The 20,853-nt window shown below is 30.5% G+C and overlaps 1 protein-coding gene across 1 annotated transcript in view; it reads left to right on the top strand.

Annotated features, from left to right (window-relative positions):
• Positions 1-20,424, top strand: part of Brf (Brf RNA polymerase III subunit) — a 131,570-nt gene extending 111,146 nt beyond the window's left edge. The window contains exons 5-12 of the mRNA XM_088233379.1: positions 4,878-5,027; positions 8,130-8,356; positions 11,552-11,666; positions 12,094-12,237; positions 16,182-16,418; positions 16,731-16,983; positions 18,392-18,582; positions 20,152-20,424. Of these exons, the coding sequence (XP_088089505.1) occupies positions 4,878-5,027; positions 8,130-8,356; positions 11,552-11,666; positions 12,094-12,237; positions 16,182-16,418; positions 16,731-16,983; positions 18,392-18,582; positions 20,152-20,273 (1,439 nt within the window). The 3' untranslated portion in view covers positions 20,274-20,424. The remainder of the gene's footprint in view (positions 1-4,877; positions 5,028-8,129; positions 8,357-11,551; positions 11,667-12,093; positions 12,238-16,181; positions 16,419-16,730; positions 16,984-18,391; positions 18,583-20,151) is intronic.
• Positions 20,425-20,853: the final 429 nt, after the last annotated feature.

Here is a 20,853-nt window from a genome sequence, read left to right as displayed (position 1 = left end):
TACATTAATTATAATACATTTAATACATTAAAACACTAATTGTGTTTTAATGTATTAAACTCATGTGTTTTAATGTATTAAACTCTTGTGTGGTAAATTTACATACAGTTAATACATTAAAATATAAAACATTAATCATAATACATTTAATACATTAAAACACTAATTGTGTTTTAATGTATTAAACTCAAATTGTGTTTTAATGTATTAAACTCGTGTATTTTAATGTATTAAACTCTTGTGTGGTAAATTTACATACAATTAATACATTAAAATATAAAACATTAATCATAATACATTTAATACATTAAAACACTAATTGTGTTTTAATGTATTAAACTCGTGTATTTTAATGTATTAAACTCTTGTGTGGTAAATTTACATACAATTAATACATTAAATTATAATACATTAAAACACTAATTGTGTTTTAATGTATTAAACTCGTGTGTTTTAATGTATTAAACTCTTGTGTAGTAAATTTACAAAGTGTTTTATTTAAATAAATTTAAAAGGCAGTATGTACAATGTACATACATATTGATACGTAGTTTCGCCAATGAAAACTATCTAATACCTCCAAATGCCATAGGTAAATTAAATTGTAATCATGTAGATTAGGATTATGATTGAATTAACCTAGAAACCAAGCTAAACGATCAATCATTCATAGCAGTCATTTGTTTAATATTATACTACATTATTTCTCTCAATGATACATTTTCAGCGTACTGCATTCTGTATGCAAAGCTATTGACTTTCTATTGAGTTGTATATCCTAAATTATTAACTACTAGTCTAGCATTTTGCTGATCATAATAATTATTTTTTTATCACGTTCGTTATAATAATAATGATACATATTGTGAGTTTTAAGGCTGTAATCGAGTATAATACCACTTTTGTACTACCCAATTTAAAAAGAGGCATTTTTACGTATGGCGCACTAACCTTCGCAGTGATCACATAATATTGATATGCTGTTATTATTTTGCATGGTATTTATTCAAGACTGAATTATTGCATCCAGCTAGCTTATTGGCATAAATAAAAAAGAAGTAATAAAATAAATGCTACGCAATGATTTCGTCGTGTTGTATGTTCCCATGAATAGTTGTGGTTTCTTACACAATTTCATTCTTATATTGTTTTCTGACGCGCTTCGTTTTTCTTTGTTTTCTAATGTATAATTTTAGTTATTATTTTTTTAAGTTCGTGTTTTACGTAAAATATTATAATAACGAGAAGTCGTGAAACCGATTTAGGCTTTCAATATAATTACTGTATAAAATTACTATAATTACTATTGTTTTCTTTTCTAGTTCTTAATGAGCAGATGAGTGATATCATTGTTTTTAGTGACTAGAGTAGAAAATTTGGCTTTGGGTCCGTATTCTAATAGGAAGTTAAAACTTTTCTTCAAATTTATCTGCAAAGTAAAATTAAGTTTTCTGTATAAAAAATATAATATCTTTTAAGAAAATCAAAACTTGTTCAATTACAGATTTACCGATACTTAACATTTTTATACAAATATACACAATTTCATACATAAATATCTTTATTAGTTTATTCCGTCTCGATATTTACCGATGAAGATGGCGTTTGGAATCGCGGCTCTGGTGTTGTAAAAAAATCACATTTCTGTTCCTTTTGGTGTAATATTCAAAAACTAAAAAAACACTAAAAACTAGCCTATAACAATCGCATCGCTTCGTCTCGAAATCAATTTCGAAAAAAACTCATTTTTCTCCACGCACAGCTTTCTCGTAGTTGGGATTGGATGGAGAAGATACTATTATTTATTTTTAAATCATTCACTTTGAGATCAAACATTTTATTTATTTATTTACGGACATTGTCCATTTATACAATTTGTAGGGATAAATGTTACAAGATAATATAAGTTAAAAATATTAAAAGATAATAAAAGAAGCATTTCCAAAATAAGGGACATCATATATCATGACAAGATCAGGATTATTTAACTAATGTTGGTAAATATTAGTATCCAACCACTTTTCGACTTTTATGTCTACCGGTTGCAATACGTACCCGTCTCTTCGTCGGGACATTCACTACACCAACAAAGAAACCCTCAACATTCAATACGGAAATTCCAAATAAATTATTTGAAGTTCACACAGTAGACACTTTTTATAAAATAAATTCCATTATACAAATTTATAAATAAGAAAAAATTGAAGAATTTGCGATGAATATGTTAAGATACCGTAATAATATAAAAATCCCTAAATTCCACACAAGGCATAGTCAAAATAGCTTTCTCTTCAAAGGTGTCAAAAATTACAATATTCTCCCCAATGAACTAGAACCTATTTAAACTAATATATCAATAAATAAATTAAAAGTAAATTTAAATAATTTTTTTAAACAAGTGGAAAAACTGCTTTCAATTTTAATTAGTATGAATGTAATATTATTTTCTGTTTTTCCTTTTATAGCCTATAAGTTTTTTTTTTCTCATTTACTCGTGTATTCAATATTATATAAATTCTAATAAATAAATAACTAAAACAGTGTAAGTCACTCTCCAAGCACAAGAGTTAGTCTCTTTTTTTTTAGAGTAACAGTTATAACATTTACTAGATGTATAAAAGTAGATTTGTATAGATTAAAAAAACACTATTTATGAAATATATTGATTTATAAAAATTAAAAAATATCGTTTTTGGAATTCAGGTTTTTAGTTGCTAATTTTTTATTTTATTATTATTTGAAATTTATTTATCCAAAAATCTTACGGATTACACTTATTTACAAAAAATCGGATTACATTCATCTTTTTAAAATTCATATTCATATTTATTAGTGATAATATTTTCAATATGCGTCACCTATATGGAGTCCACAATACGATTAATACAAAAAATAGCGTATAGAAATACAAAATAAACTTTTTAAAAGACTCCAATACAAATATGGTAACGCTCCGATTATAGCACGCTTCAGCAAAGGCGACATTTATCAGATTTGATATTTCTGTGTAACATCATTAACGACAAAATTGACTGTCCTGATTTATTTTCCCTGATAAATTTATATGTACCATAAAATTTTAATAAAACGGTATATGTGCGAAGTTGTAGCGGCTCAAGCTTTTTAGTTAATTATAGTTAAACTTATTTAATTCCCAACATAATTCCATACCTTCCCATCACAAAAATTATATATGTAGATATTTCTTTTTTGTGAAAATTCGTATTTTTATTTTTAATTCGACTGATTCTACATTGTTGATTTTAAGTATATGTGTAAGAATTTTATATATCTATAAAACGTAATTTTTATTTTATTTAAAATCGTAATAGTTTTATTTTTAAAATGAAAAAACCTTCTCCTGAAAAATTGTTAAAACGGTCCACATTTTTTTGTTTTTGTTTTGAAAAAAAGAAATATTAGCGTTCTTATAATTTACCCAAATATTTCAATTTTGGTGACCATTTTCAACGAGTTGTAAATAACTCACTATTAGAAAATGGAAATCAAGTTGGGGTAGAGTGGGGTTCGAACCTCGGACCTCTGATCCGTGAGTCCGCAACACTAGCCACGGGACCACAACCCGATTTTAGATACATATTTTTTAAATATATTTTTAAATGAACAAATAACTTTATAATTGGTGTTTTAAAAGAATCATCCTAAATATTTACATACATACACGTAATCATATATGAATGTTTGTATATAAGTACTTACAAATATGTATTTTTTTGTTTCAATCAATTTTTTAATTTTGTACATATTTTTAAATTTTGATTTTAGGCCTGAGCGTTCTTAAGAATTTCACATCGATCAATAAGATGGTTGATAGGTTTCTTCATTAACGTTTGGAAAAAAAACTATATTTTTTGATAATCATTGTTCAATAAGTCCACTTATATTAAATACACATTGTCAAACACATACAATACTCACACACCCATGCACATATACACACATCCTTACCCACCCAAACTTGTACAATAATAACACTGATACACTAAAAAGAGTACTTAGCATAAATATTATTATGTTATAATGAAAGTTATCCTCATAATGACATTGAGACACATTGAGACATTGAGACAATTGAGACCAAAAAAAACATCTTTTGTAAAGGTTGTCTGAGTCTTTTGTTTAGTTTTGTCTGGTAGTTTATTGTATAATTTCAGTCCCTGGTTTATTATTATTTATTGATTTTAATTTAATTTAATTTATAAGTTTGTTATTTTTTGTGAATTTTTTTGACTTAATCATAAATGTTTTAAGTATTTTACTTTTGCTATTTATTTATTTTTATTACAATATAGTAATATTATTATTATTATCATAAATTATTAAGGTATACATATATATGTAGCTTTAGAACATGTATTTATGTAGAAGCTGCTAGAAATATTTTGTTGCAATTTTTACACACTTATTTTGTTTTATTTTGTATTGCAAGAACTATGTATTTAAATTTTTTTCCAATAAAACCGCCAATACAGCACTGAACTGAACGTGCAAATACAAAAATACACTTTTACTTTTACCATCACAGTAGTACATATTATATAGTATTTATGAAAAAATACATCAATTAGGTATTACTCGTATATACCCGTATATACCCTATTATATTACGAAAATGGCGCTATAAAAGTTATATTTTAGAGTAATCTAACGCTGCTAAATCTTGTTTGCAAAATGGCGTAAAATTTTAATTTTACAACTTTTTATTACTCGGCGATTGGTAACTATAGGCAACTTTCAATTCTTTGCCGATATAATTTCCACATAAACAGCTTGGTCGTTTCAAGGCGTGGTGCAGATGCTATAAAATGTCGAATTACATTCGTGGAAATACTATATGTTTGTTTTCCTTATTTCAGATCCTTGCCTTTATATTCTAAGATTCGCCAACAAGTTGGAGCTGGCGGACAAAACCCACGAAGTCTCCATGACAGCCCTTCGTCTGGTCCAGCGGATGAAGAGAGATTCTCTGCACTCTGGCAGAAGACCCTCGGGACTATGCGGCGCTGGTAAATCTAAATTCAATATATTTTATTCATTTTTATTATCTACCACTAATTTATTTATTTTATATTGTAAGGTAACTCAACAAAGGTACATGCTTAAAAAACATACAATTTGTATTTAAAAAATTCCTTTTTCGGGTAAAGTTCTTGAATTTCAGACTGAGTCAACATGATTTTTTAATAAAGTTGGTAAATATATTTTTTATTAAAAAAATGCCTATATAAATCAGATAAACGGCCTTCAAGTGTCTGGGTGGATGGAGAATACAGTTGTGTGTGAAATAGAACCATATTACATATATAAAAAATAAAGAATAATTTAAAAAATATATATTTATAGATGACAACCATGAAGTTTCGCATAAATAAATTGTCTATGTGTTTATGAATGTATGTATGTGTATGCGCATGGGTGTATGTACGTGTGTGTGTATGTACATGTGTATATATGTGTATATTTATATATATGTGTGTATATATGTGTATGTCTGTATGTATATGAATCAAAATGTGTATCCGAATAAGTTTATATTTTGATTGTCTGTGCTCTATATTAATTTGTTAAGTATTATAATATATTAAAATGTAATTGCCTAGCTTGGAACGGGGTATGTACCCTTGTTAGCTGGGCAAAGTGAATATGGAATTGTATTTTGATAAAGAGTGTGAATAAATAAATAAAAATAAAATAAATAAATTAATACATTAAAATATAAAACATTAATCATAATACATTTAATACATTAAAACACTAATTGTGTTTTCATGTATTAAACTCATGTATTTTAATGTATTAAACTCTTGTGTGGTAAATTTACATACAATTAATACATTAAATTATAATACATTTAATACATTAAAACACTAATTGTGTTTTAATGTATTAAACTCATGTGTTTTAATGTATTAAACTCTTATGTGGTAAATTTACATACAATTAATACATTAAAATATAATACATTAATTATAATACATGTGTTTTGATGTATTAAACTCTTGTGTGGTAAATTTACATACAATTAATACATTAAAATATAATACATTAATTATAATACATGTGTTTTGATGTATTAAACTCTTGTGTGGTAAATTTACGTACAATTAGTAGTGTGAATAAATAAATATAAAAAAAATATTTAAAAAAACTACACTGGCTCAGTATCAGGCATAGAAGAAACATTGACATTCTATCACTTCTTCACAATATTTTAAATAATCCCACTTCGCCTGTTTATCTGAGAGAGCTCTTCCATCCTCTTTCACAACACGGACTATCTCTTCGTTCTAGTAACGAGAGAACCCTTTTAATACCCTGTCATCGCTTTAATTTTCTTGCCTCCTCTTTCACAGTAGTAGCCGCTAGATTGTGGAATAATCTACCCACTAATGTTAGAGATGCCCCTTCTTATTTACATTTAAGTCAAGATTAAAATGTCACTATCTAAATATTTAAATTGTTCCTTTATCCTTCTCTTTTCCTTCCCATTCCCTCTCCTCTCTTTATAGTATAGTGTTATTTTTTTACATATATTTATTTTGTTAATCTTTGTTTTTAATTTTTGTATAAAATTGTACGATTCAATATGTCCATGTATTTGTAATTTTCTCAAACTGAACGGTTTGGGTAGGTAGGAAGAAATTCCCTTAAGGCAATATGCCCACCTATATAATATAATATATTGTATATGTATATAAAGTGTTAAATAAATAAAATTAATAAAATATTAATGTGACTTACTAATTTTAAAAGATGTTTTACTCTGCAATATTTCATTGTTTAGATTAAGATGATATTTGTGAACTAGGCTATTCTCCGTCAGATAATACGCGGCTGGTGGGTTTATTTGAAAATTCTTGTAATAATGGACATACTTAAGACCTTCAAATAATCCATAATAGTTTTTTTTAAATAAAATTTTAAAAAGCAAGTGCCTACTATATTATAATAATTATGAGAGTTGAGTTTATTGCACGTCGTCCTCGTGGTGTAATGGTCATCGCGTTTGCCTACCGAGCGAGAGGTCTCGGGTTCGATTCCCGATATGGTTGATATGAAATATTTATTTTTAAGGATGTTTTCACACCAGAATATGTCCCTGGACTGGTACCTGAAGCGTGAGACTGATCATTTTATCTTCATTTAACAAATAAATGATCAAGATACGCTGCGATTGGTGCACCAATGCAGTGCCCTGTGCACCATTAGATGCGGAAAGGGAATGATGATGAATTTATTATCTTAACTATCTACAATCGTGGTTTTAATAGTGAATCTTTTGTAGAAATGTTATTTTTTTCGATCAACTCGAAGTGATATCTTTTAACATTCTGAATTATACGGGTAACACAAAACAGTATTTTTTATTTATCAAAGTTTAACTATTTTAATAGGCGCATAACCAATTATAATAATTATTATTATAGTTGGATAATTTATATAGCGCCGTTTCTGTGAAAATTACAAATCAATCACAAATCTAGCCCTACTACTACTACCATCACGCTATTTCCCCGTAGGAGTAGGCAGAGAGAATAGACCGCCACACACGTCTACCCTGGCATACATTCCTAGCTTCTTCCACATTCATACATCTTGTCATACATGCTGTCTGCTTTTGACATGACCAGGCTTAAGATTTTGGTTTATTTGATCATGCCACGTCTTCCTTGGTCGTCCTCGTCTAACGTTGCCGTTTATTTTTGCCATACATACTTGTTTTACCATTCTTTCGTCGTTCATTCGTTCTACATGACCAAACCATCTCAGAGGCCCTTTATTAATCTTATCAATTATACTCGACTCAGATTTACACTCTCGCCTCTCACAAATCTTGCCCTCATACATTATATTTTAATTTGACAATGAAGTAAAATTTTTAAATGATATGAAATAAAATAATAATTAGAAGCCTAATTTCATGCAAAAGTCTTAATGTGCATTTTTTGTGTAAGAAGTTTAAAATAAATAAATACAGTGACATTACAATGTAAAAAATAATTTAATTAATTAATTACACACGGTGATTCATAAATGCTTAGATTTTTATATCATGTCCTTTTCAAAAACATATCCGTCTCTATTATGATAACTTTTTTTTTAATTAGCTCTTCTCATAGCTGCCCGCCTGCATGAGTTCAGTCGTCTACCTGCTGATGTTGTAAGAATAGTTAAAGTCCACGAGACCACGCTGCGGAAGAGACTTCTGGAGTTTGGAGAAACGCCGTCCAGTGCTCTGACACTGGACGAATTCCTAACTGTGGATTTAGAGGAGGAACAGGATCCGCCCGCGTTCAAAGCTGCCAGGAGAAGAGACAAAGATAGGTTACAAAAAGTAAGCGGTACCTTCTATAACTTCTTTTTAAAAAGCTCTGAATATTCTAATTAACTTGTGAATATTTGGTAGTAATTCGTTACAATTATAGTAGCTGGTGACCAATCTCATCGCTTCTGTGAGATATTTTATACATCATAACAATCCGTCGCCCTTTTATAGAAAATCTAGTTTTAGTCAGTCTCGAATTATAAATTCTCACCTTTTAACATATTACAACAGATATGAAGAACGTTTTAGAGAAGTCTTCTAATTATAATGTTCATTATAATATTCACTCAAAGAGATTTTGAGTATTATTCGATTAAAATCTATAACCTACTTCCACTATTTATTGAAACAATTAGTAACGAGAAAATGTTTTAAAGGGCTTTAAAAAAATGGATAGTGGAGCTAGGTAGAAGTAAAATGGATTGTCTCATTCGCCCAAACCAATATTGAATCAACTGCTCCACAAGTGTATAGCTTATGTTAGGTTTTTGTTATTTTCATTGTGCGTTTTGTCATATAAATAATATAGATGTACATGCCTAGTTTTTAAAACTGTCTGAATATTTTGATAATTATCTATGTTTATTAAGTAAGTCTTTTTTGTTTATTCTCAAATGTAAAAAAAAAAAAAAAAAAGTATATTGTTAAGTGTCCTCGGCACCCCAGTGAGTTCATTATTTTTATTATTGATTATAGTTTGTAAGAGTAAAATATGAATAAATAAAATACATATAACGCGGATCGAATCGGTGCAACGTATTTTTTTTTAAATCGTTAATATTTAGAATGGGATCAAATACTTTCATAATTAACTATTATGATCGTCTGAGTACATTTATGTCTTCTGTTTAGAATTCAGAAGGATTTTGGCTGGTTTGATATTCTTGCACAAATTAATATCTATAGATGCACATGAGATGCTTGCTCAGATTAACCCATATCACCATAACTTGCGTCCCAATGCTGCCTTTGCTGTGGGAAATTATAAAACCAGTATCAGATTCTTTTCTCTTCTGCCAAGGATCCTCAGAACAGTGAACAAAATCTCATCAAACGGTACTGTCTATGTTATTTCCTACAGCAAAAGCGCAAGAAGCAAGCGGTGTTGTCACTCCTGACTCGCTATGACGCACTTGCCATGTCCGCCTAGATTAGGCCATAATTATACCTTTTGTAATTTAAAATAGATTTTAAGATTGTTTAGATCAATATAATACTCATTATAGCCAATATGTTATTGCTTCCACAAGGCTGTTGTCTAGCTTTAAAAAAAAAGTCTAGGCATCTACAGGGCTTATGACCTGACATCAGCTGGTTTAGGTGGCCATTGTACACACCGTGTAACATTCACCATTCTGCCTATATTTGAACATCTGCATTCCTTCAATTCATCCATCTGTTGATGTTTGGGAAGTTAAAGAGCTGAAACCTTTATTGATGCAGGTGATATTCATCCGATTGAATTATTTCACCTACATACTAGGCAACGCCTGAAAATATTTTTCAATTTTTAAACTTCTTCTTGGACCAGGTGGATTTATGAGCAATGTTTCGAATTTGTCCAAATTTTTGTAGACAAGAACTGGAATTAACTCCCTAGGGAGCTGTAAATATCAGGTCATAAGCCCTTTAGATAGATACCTAGACTTCTATATTCCTTTCTCTAAAACGTTCTTTGGCGGCCTCCGTGGTGTAGTGGTCAAGACGCTTGACTCACGCACGGAAGGTTCCGGGTTCGATTCCCGGTGAGAACACAAAAATTTTAAAAATGTGATTTTTCTCAAGCCTGGTTGTTCTGTAATGTAATTCACCACTGTAATTGGGCCTCCTGGCCTGTTGTGGTGCAAAAAAATAATGAAATAAAAAATCTCTGTTGTAATATGTTTTCATATTTATAGCTCCCTAGGGAGTTGAATCCAGTCCTTGTCTATAAAAATTTGGACAAATTAAAAACGTTATTTATTATTACCTTTATCTACTAGTTTTTATGTTACAAAAATGAAAAAAATCTGTTTATTTTTGAAATATTAAATCATTTTTAAACTAATGTTTTTGTTTAAACATGCTCTGATAAGACAAAACAATTGTCCTCTTTTAAAAAAAAATAAATTAAAACAAATAAAATTAGTGCACTTAAATCCATTGATTTAATATTAAGATTGTAAAAAAAATCCTCCGTATTATTTGTTTAATAAATGTATCTTCCGTCTTTTATTCCTGTAAAAGGCCGATTACATGTAGGCAAAAAGCATCATGCGTTTTGTCCCAGGACTCGACCATTGTCCACGTGTAAACAGCAATTTGTAGGACAAAACATTGTCCCGAGACATCGCCACCGAGATAGGCGAGCAAGCTATCTCCGCAGAACAATGATTATCCTCACCGCCGCGCGCGCTACATTGCCCTCGTGTGAACACGTACAGGACCTTGTGACAATAGCGATTAGCTTGACGCGAACGTGTCGCTCCTAAAAAAAATATCACTTTTTTTTTTACATCTTTAAAGTAGTAAAGGTTTCTGAAATACTGTCCTGTAAAAAATTTTTTTTTGTTATTTATTAGTAGCATTAAAAATATTTTTAAATTTGTAATTTTGAATTCCCGCAAAAATGTCCATTCCATTGGCCACGCCCCTAATATGTCACGATTCATGTTTATTTGTTCCTGACCATTCAAATTTGATTAGAACATTGTCACGAATCTTGACGTCACAACTATGAAGACCAAACATGTCGTGTATTTCTAGTGATGTATTTAAAAAAAATCTTTTTTAAATTAATGTTTGAAAACATTTCTCCACTATATCCATATTGATTATGAAAATACAATTTATTATTCTCAATTCATTTCATATATTTTTATCGGTATATATTTCCCTATTCCAACACTTGTTACTGTATAAAATGAATAATATTTTTTCTGAATTCGCTCGTAACAAACGCCGTTGTGTATTCATTTTTTTACTGAATACACTGAACTGCAGCCGAATTTTCGTATTGTCCCAGCGTTCTGTCCTGCGCGGTCGAGGCTGTTCATGGATCTGGGACATGACAATATTGTCATATCTATTCTATTGTCCACATGTAAACGGCCTTTAATAAATAGATACAGAGTCTTATTCGCGGGACTATCCAATTTAAAGTACTATTCTGAATAAGTGTACATATTTATTTATTTTTCATGTTTTGATCAATACGCTTTTCAGTTAATGGAAGAGGAAGGTGGAGAGACTGTATTGACACAACTACAAAAAGAAATTGAGGAACAGTTAGAGAGGGATTGTAAAAGAAAACGAGCTCCTGGTTTCACCAGCAAAAAAGGTATTCTTTATTTTAAAAGGAACACACTGAATATTATCCACACTGAATACCATCATCATATCTGCTCTGCACCGTGATCAGCTGGGTGTAGTGTATTATGTTGCAAGGCCAGTCAATTGGGAAGTCCTATTTCACCCGCCGTATTCACCGGACATTGTTCCTTCCGATTACCACTTGTTTCGATCGATGAGCATTTTCATTTTTATGAAGATGCCAAAAAATGGCTAGATTCGTGGATAACCTCAAAAGATGAGTTGTTCTTTTGAGATGGTATTCGTATGCTGCCAGAAATATAGGAGATAGTAGTCACCAGCGATGGACAATACTTTCAATGACATGTTCATTACTCATTTTTTAAAATAACATATTCATTTTCACGAAAAAACAGCTAAAAGTATAACTAATTAATAATTATTTCATTGTTTAGCACCTCTTGATGAGTCTGCCATAGAGGCCATAGAAGCGGACAGATTTGCCCTTCAGAGTACACTCGGTGTTCTTGAAGAGACTTTAGTGGATGATCCAGAGGCTGAAATAAAACTGAAGAACAGGGAAATTGCCTCCGGTTTAGGTAATTTAATTTCGAAACATTTATTCTACTTAATCATCTAAAAATTCAATTAAAACAATGACATAGTCCTGCTGACACCAGCTTCTTCATCATCATCTTGAAATATATATATTTTTAATTTTACCCGTCGTAAAATATTTTTTTTTTTAATTAAGTTTATTCACAGGCATATATAGGGATGCTTTCAAATAAACTGACGAAAGCTAACCATTTTTTTGGCAGATTCAAAATCACAATCGACTTCATTAACTTTCTTTATACATTGACAGATACTTGCCGGCATACAGAGGTTTGTGATATGACTAGGGTTGCCATATTTTGCTAGGGTCTAGACGTGAGGGACATTCTGGGATGGTCAGATCGTCAGATGTAGTAACAAAAAAGTACATTTTATAATGAATTTCAAAAAATTTCAAACAAATATTTTTTTCACATTTTCCGTAGTGTTTCTTGCAAAAGAAGTACTTGCTGAGCATTTTTTTTAGATAATTTTACTTTGAGCAGTACTTTTTGCTCTTTTACGCTTCTGTAAAATGCTGTTTAAGTCTTATAATATTATCCTGATACTACAGTATTGTTTCTACAGTCCCCGGCTGCAGAGGACTAAGTTCATTGGTTAACTACACTGGGCCGACATCAATGACATTACTTTTTCCACTATGGCATTATGAGAAGGAATTGAAAATAATTAGGTACTCATATATTTTCAACAGTTCACAAAAAAATATCCATTTTCCTTTCACAGAACCTATTGACTTCCACTCTATCGAGGTAAGTTCAGCCTCTTTAAAGTTCTTTAGATACATAAATTCCTGAAGCCATCGAATCTAATATTTTGTAGTCAGTACGGCTGTAGTTAACAGCATTGCTGGACTGTGTAAGTTTAAATCGGGACATTATAGGTTTCATCGGGACGTCGGGATAGAGAGCTTAGTAACAGTGACAATCCTGATATATCGGGATGGATGGCAATCCTAGATATGAGACTCTGTATTTTGTATAATAGGAAAAAAATTGCGTGTTGTATGAAATTTTTCCATCTTAGTCAATGAAAATCAGTAATTTTGGATGTGGCATTACCAAGTATAAAGTAGACAAGTGTTTGCGATGTGACACAAATGGACAGGTTACTTTAGTAAGTAATTACTTTAGCGGTAGTCCGCAATTCAAAACAAGACTTCGGTCCGTCGTTCCGCAAAGATATGTATGCATGGTGTGTCGTCCCACATCTCCTCTAAAACGACGCCAATAGACGTTGTGTCCGTAAATATGTTAATGATTAAAAGCAATCAATTTCATGTAATTAATCCCGTCATATCATATGGGGTGAAGACCCCAAAGGCTGCGATGACGGAGATGAAGAGCATCAGTACAACAGAACGGGCAGAAGGAGCACAAATCTTTTCTCATCCACCCGGACATACTTTGAACTATGGGCTTTTGGGATACAGCGGCTTCTGGCAGTATGTTGTATTGAGGATGGCAGCGGAGGGACATTAGTCAATAATGGCATCAATGTCAGGTGGCAACCAGCCGTAAAAATAAATCAAACAACAAATCTCCTTGTCCGACATGTAGACTAAGAACTAGGAGGGCTGACCTCAAGTAAATGGGACATACAACCAGAAGGAACAAAAAGAAGGATCGCCATCATGTCGCCAATCATAATTGAAACATTAAAATTAATCAGTGAATGTTCTTGGTAAATGTTTGACTACATAAATAACACAAAAGTTATTAGTACTAGTTATTTGAAATTTGTTGATAAAATTATCTTTAATTTCCATAACAAAATTATCCATCTTCCACTTTCTTTATGCTTGCACCTTCTTTATGTATGATACCAATTTATAATATATACATTTTAATTTTTAATATGCATAAATAATATTATTATGTTTTATGCTTTTTTTTGTTGATTTAGAAAAATTTATTTACCAATTTTTTTATTGCTACATTTATTAAATATTATAATTGAAAAGATTTTTTTTCATAACTTAATTTTTCACAAAATCAAGAAATATTCATAGCTTAAGTTTTTAACAAATTTATTTCCACAAAGCTGAATCGAATTACATGCCTTTTTCCTTCCACCTTGACCCAAAGAACCCCACATGTGGGTATTAGTATGCTGTCATAGAGTTATTCTTATTAAACAGAATAATCAGTTGTATAATTACTTTGTTTTAATTCATTTATATGCTATCCTGTTATTTTAGTTGAATGTGACACATTAATATTTATAGAAATCAGTTTTCCTGCAATAGGGCAGAGCACCCTTCTGTATATTAAAATCGTTGTAAAATACCGCAATGTAAAAGCCTTGTCATGTTATGAAAGCCGAGTCAATAAAACATATTATCTTAAATGTAATTATTGTACTATTCACATATAACTACAGAGTCAAAAAAAGTTATTTGAGATGGGAATATGAAAGCTGTAATAAAATCCCTTAACTCTTTCAGACTTAAATTTATTCCTGTGAATATAATTTATTATTTTTATTTTGTATGTGTACTAAAAGAATTATTTAAAATCTTCGGTATTTTTCATATAATATATCATCTTTCATACTTGAGAAATTATCTTAAGTTCATTTTTTAACAAACAATTGGTCTCAAACTGAAAATAAACTGTCAAAATTAATTTATAATGTGTATTATCTTCCAATATATGTTTATTCAATTAAATTTATTTCATTTCACTGAAATATGTTTAAAACTTGCTGTACATGTAATTTAAAAGGACGACAGAAATTGGTTCCCAAACAAACAAACCAGCCAGAAACTAGCTGACAACGTTAAAAACAAACTTTTCTTTGTAACTTTGATTACCGACATATACAATAAAGAAAATAGAGAAATACTTAGTGGTTCCAGTAATTAAAAAATAATCTTGCCGCTTTTGGGGTTAATGATTAAATTTGTTGTTTACAAATATTTAGACATTCATAGGTACTTAAAATATTATTGAAAGTAATAATAACATTTATAAAATACAGTACACTCTTGATATTCTAAAAGTGAATTTTCAGAGCTATATAATATATTATTTTTTATTTTTTTATATTTTTTTAATATTAATAAAACATATAACACAAAAAGTACATATTATACTCCCAGGAGTTATTAAAGAAACTCATTTGGGACCGTACATAAGAAAAAACATTTTTTGACAATACATAATATCATACAAATTAATACATCCGAAATAGAAAGAAAACATTATTGTTTAAGAAACATAAAACACCATCTTATATAATTATCACTATCAAAAAGATTTAAGAAATATTTTTTAATTGCGACACTTCTGGATCTTTTATTAAATTTTTCATGTCTTAGCTCATCGGGCAGTTTATTATATTCGGAATGGCCAATATTTTCCAAGGACCTACTGCCAAACTTTGTTATCATCTGTAGGACAGAAAAACTGACGTTATTCTGCATATTATTGTTCTATAATATATGTATAATAGTGTACTGTAGATACAGTATTGTGAAGCAGTTTAAAATACTTTATTTGGTGTACAAAAATTAACTGTACATGTATAAAAAAAGTTTGATTTATTATTGGGAACTAAAGATTTGCCACAATCATTCTTCAATGAATCAGCTGGAAGACGCGTTGGCTACTGAGCATGTCGGATTGTCAAATAATGTCGGACTATCGCGAGTCTACGGTAGCATAATTTCACATTTCATCATCATCATTATTTTCTTTCCGCACCTAATGGCGCATAGGGCACTGCATTGGCACACCAATCGCAGCTTATCTTGATCATTTTTTTGTTACATGAAGGTAAGATGATCAGCATTATGCTTCAGATGTCAGTCCAAGGACTTTGAAATATTCTAATGTAAAAGTTATCCCAATAGAGTAACTACAAAGTTAAAACTGTAACAATTTTATGCTAAACTTGGAATGTTTAAATAAAAACATTTTAGGTCCAGACTTGTTGAGTATGGGACTCAATGAAGATTTATCGAATACAGCCCCCAGCAACATCAACACTCCGACAATAAAACACTCTATCGATGATACTAAACTGGAAGATAATTCAGGATGTCTGGAGGATGTTGACGACGATGAAATCGACTCCATAATTATGAGCGCACAAGAGTCTGCTTACAAAACTAACCTATGGCATAAAATCAATAAAACTTACCTGGATGAACAAAAATGTAAGAAAACATTTTAAATTGTCATAAAAATTTGATTAAATTTTTTTCTAAATAATATCAACATGTTTATTCTAAGATTATTAGAATATTTCATTTTACTTTCTGTACACTTTTAAATCAATGTTTTTTTGTATAAATTTGCTTTAAATTAATCTGTTTGTTTACATAAATGTGGTATTATCGTTTTTTGGGTTTGATCAAAGCTACAAAATCTTTGTTTTAAAAAATAACATAATCTTACCTGTGTGATAATTTAATGTTGTCATCTCAAAAGTGTCAATGCTATGTACTGCAACTCTCATATTTTTTAAGTGAAAGAAGCACGCCTCGCAAGAGAACGAGAGGAAGGAAAACCAGAAAAGAAGAAAAGAAAAACTGGTCCGAAAAAGAAAGGAGTTATCGGGCCTTCAGCCTCAGCGGGAGAGGCTATAGAAAAGATGCTACAAGAAAAAAAGATTAGCAGTAAAATTAATTATGATATTCTAAAAACTCTCAATAGAGTTGGTGGAAAAGATGACGAAAAACCTCCAGAGTCCAGAGCCTCAGTTTCAGAATCTCCCCAAATGTAAATATTTTTTTATTATCTAACAGTTTATTCACTCTTTCTTCTCTCAATTATCTTACACTTGATTGATTTATAAATAAACATCATATAATTAACTTCATAATAAGATATTCTGAATCAGGTAGAAGAATTTGATTGATGGAAAGACCGAGAAAGATATTGAAAGGAGGGCGAGTGCCGGGAACAGGGTGAATAGTGCACTGAAATCTACTTTGGCAAACAAATGTTTATCGCAGGAGGCTAAACTAGCCGTTCACAATGGAGTTCTAGTACCAACTCTAATGTATAGGAGCTAAGTATGGAATTGGAATAATGTTGATGAAAGTAGGTTAAATGCTGTCGAAATGCGATCCCTCAGGCGAATATGTGGTCAAACGATGTATGACAGGTGCGCAAATGTCGAGATCCGTGAACTGTGTAAGCCTGAGATATGCATTATCGATAGAATCAAGAAAGGGGCGCTGCGTTGGTTTGGACATGTAGAGCGAATGGACAATGAAAGAACTGCTAAAAGGATCTGCGATGGGAATGTTGATGGATGCAGAAAACAAGGAAGGCCGAGAAAGACATGGCAAGATCAAATACTTGAAGAAAGACATGTCAAAAGTAGGAATAATCGGCTTGCGTGCATGAGAAGATGTATGAATGTAGAGGAAGCGAGGTCTGTATGCAAAGATAGAGTGATGTGGCGTTCTATCCTCTCTGCCTACCCCTGCGGAGAAACGGCGTGATGGTTTGTCTATGTTGTTGTTGTTCCTAATAATTATGCTTACCTTCTGAAAAATGGGGGTCAGTGCTATATAAGCTTCTGACATCACTGTGACGTGTGAATTTGATTGTGACTAGATAAATGAACAAATTATGCTTGCTTCAAGTAAAGGGGACTTACCTAAGTTCTCTCTGTTTCCCGGCAGATGGTGTTATCTTTGCCTTTTTTCATCGGGCAAAACTACAGTTTACTTCTTTGTGAAGCTCACCATTAGGCTTGAAATCACATGAATATGTTATTTCGCCAAAGTGTAACACCGTTTAATGTTCAACAAAACATGTTGAATTTTGTGCAAAAAAAATAATATTTGCCAGGAATTTTTCTGTGACTTTTTTTCAAAAAAATCTGCAGCTAAAACACATCGGATGCTGGATTTTAAATATCAAAATTAAATTCGAATATTCAATAACAAATTTACTTTATAACAAATCATAAGATTATGAATTTAAATAGAATTTGTATTCTAATTGGATTACCTCCCAAATATTACATTATAAAAATCAATACCGATTGGTTATAAAAATGTAAACAAAAATACCTGTTAAATGGTCTCCAACACAGTGGTCATAGACTGTAAAAAATTCATAGCAATATCCGTTTAAATACATATATTTGTCAATACCCTTATTTATTTTCCAGACAACCAGAAAACATCCAGACTACACCGATTGTATTATCTTCACCTGTTACTATGAGAACCCCGAGCAAAAGAAAAAGAAATCCTAAACTACCCAATCCGGTTGGACTTCCTGTTGTACAGTCTCCACAAACTCCCGCTTCCGTTGAAACTCCCGCACCAGGCACTGATAAAGCTGCTGAGGATGAAGGGGGTAATTTATTATTTATGTATAGTTGTATGAAAACAGTCGGATTTTTTTTTTATATAACGTAAAAAAAAGTTAAATTTATAATTTATTAGGTATGTGTTTTTTTATATTTATTTTAAAAAACATATTGTAATACAAGTAGGTACCCAAAATACATGACGAATATTAGGTGTTAACTAACATATGTACTGTCAAATAATATATCTAACATAAAAGCAAATACAATACAGTGAAACCTCTATCTATCGTTTTTAAGGGACTTATTGAAATAAACCATAAATGCAGAAAAACAATGAATGCCGGAATAAGAGGTCAATACACAAAGAGATAAGATCGGGTAAAGATACCGTCCTGGCAATCTGCATTACCATTGGCAGGTTAAAATTCTAAAAAAGAGACAAGTTTCAGGTGTAAATAAATGTATTTAAATAAAATTAGAAAACAGAACAAAAGCAAAAAAATAAATAAAGTTTATAGCATAGGAAATAATCTTTCATCGACGTTTGTATTTTAACTGTTTTATTCCCGTAAGTCAACATTATATTTTCGGCTTTACAAATAATATTTTTTTCGGCATCAGTTATTGAATGTGAGTAGCAGAATGTTTTTTATCTTTCGAAGATAGTGCATGCTTTTGAAAATGAAGGTACAGGCGGCGGCTCCTCTTCATCGATATCGACCTCTTCAGCTGTCTCCTTCAACCTTGCGTCATACAAGCTTTCAATAGTTTCTATCCCACACGTTGGGATATTGTCGTCAAATGTAACAAAATTATTGAAATTCGTCTGTTCATCTTATCAAGTCTTAGCCAATCATCTTCAGAAACCTTAACTTGTTCTAATTGTCATTATATCTCTTTTTCTCTTTCGAACGTTCTGCGCATTAAAACATACACAAAATAATAAAATATGTCAAATACGCATCGTAATCAAACGATGAATGCGGTAAAATGGTGGATATAGAATCGATCGATGCGATAAATTTTTGTGTGTTTTATATAAAATTATTTCGGAGTTGGAAGAAATAAACGACACATCCGGGAAAACAATTATTCGAGGAACGATAGATAGAGGTTTCACTGTATATTATGGAATAGAAAATTTTCTTTCAAATGACATACGAGTACATGTAACCTTTACCATTTTTTTGAAAACTTTTGGTGCTTATTTTTAAATTTTCAATGAAACGGACCCAATTTATATTAAAATCTAATATATTGTTAGTTGCAAGGCTTACCAAGCCAAATTAGATGGCTTGTCGTTGAAGATCCTTTACGAAAAGACATGATTACACTATTTATCTAATACTAAACACTGCTAAAACTAAACAACAGTAAGAAGCTAGAAAAAAACACACAAATGTTTCAAAGTAAGAAAAAAAAAATATTACGTCCAAAATTTCTTGGACTGGTTGGCAACAAGTTGAACATAACTGGAACCACATATTTTAGTGTTATTTTTCCACATTTGAATTGTCTATTTCCAAAACCCGCTATCTTCTTTGCGGTTTTGGAAACAGACAACTCATTTGTTGCATATCATTGGAATCACTAAACCTTAATTTATTTTTCAGAATGGGAAGATTATGAAGAAGATGTTCCCGAAATACCTGCTGCTCCGGAAATGGAATCTCTTTCTCACATGCTTCACTCACAAGATGATGAACAGGAATATTATGGATGCGATGAATATTAGTCTATAAGGTGTTGTGTTGTCATAAATCATCATTTGTTTTATAGACATCTAAAACTTAGAATTTTCTTATTAATTCATTGCATAACTTAAACTAGACATGATCCTATTACAATTTGAACTAAATTTGTTTGGCGTATGATTACATATTTTTGACCAAGTTTATGTATATAATATTCTTACAAACATTTCGCTTGTTTACAATAATAGGAAATTTTTAAATGCAGTGCGTATAAAAATATTGCTAAATATTATATTAAGTTCAATCACTTGTTAGATTTTAAAGGTACGTATAATTTTAGATTTTAGAGTTTAACATTACTTTAGAAAATTTTACTTGTGTTTAAATTATTATTAAATTAATTAAATAATTAATTAGTTTCATAATAATTTGATGTAATAATTAAAAAGTTTGACGACAAAGTTAATGCTTTGAACATAAATAATTAATTAAATAATATGATGTGTATATAACGTAATCATAATAAATAAATTGATTATTTAATTATTATTATTTATGCACAAAAATCGTACATTTCTCTCAATTTTCTCTTTTTTTGCATTTACTTATTCCAAAATTAGT

This window comes from Micrasema longulum, unplaced genomic scaffold, assembly GCF_059751315.1.
Source record: "Micrasema longulum isolate JH-2025_06_02 unplaced genomic scaffold, ASM5975131v1 h1tg001091l, whole genome shotgun sequence".
Taxonomy (NCBI): domain Eukaryota; kingdom Metazoa; phylum Arthropoda; class Insecta; order Trichoptera; family Brachycentridae; genus Micrasema; species Micrasema longulum.
This window is presented reverse-complemented; position numbering and strand designations above follow the sequence as displayed.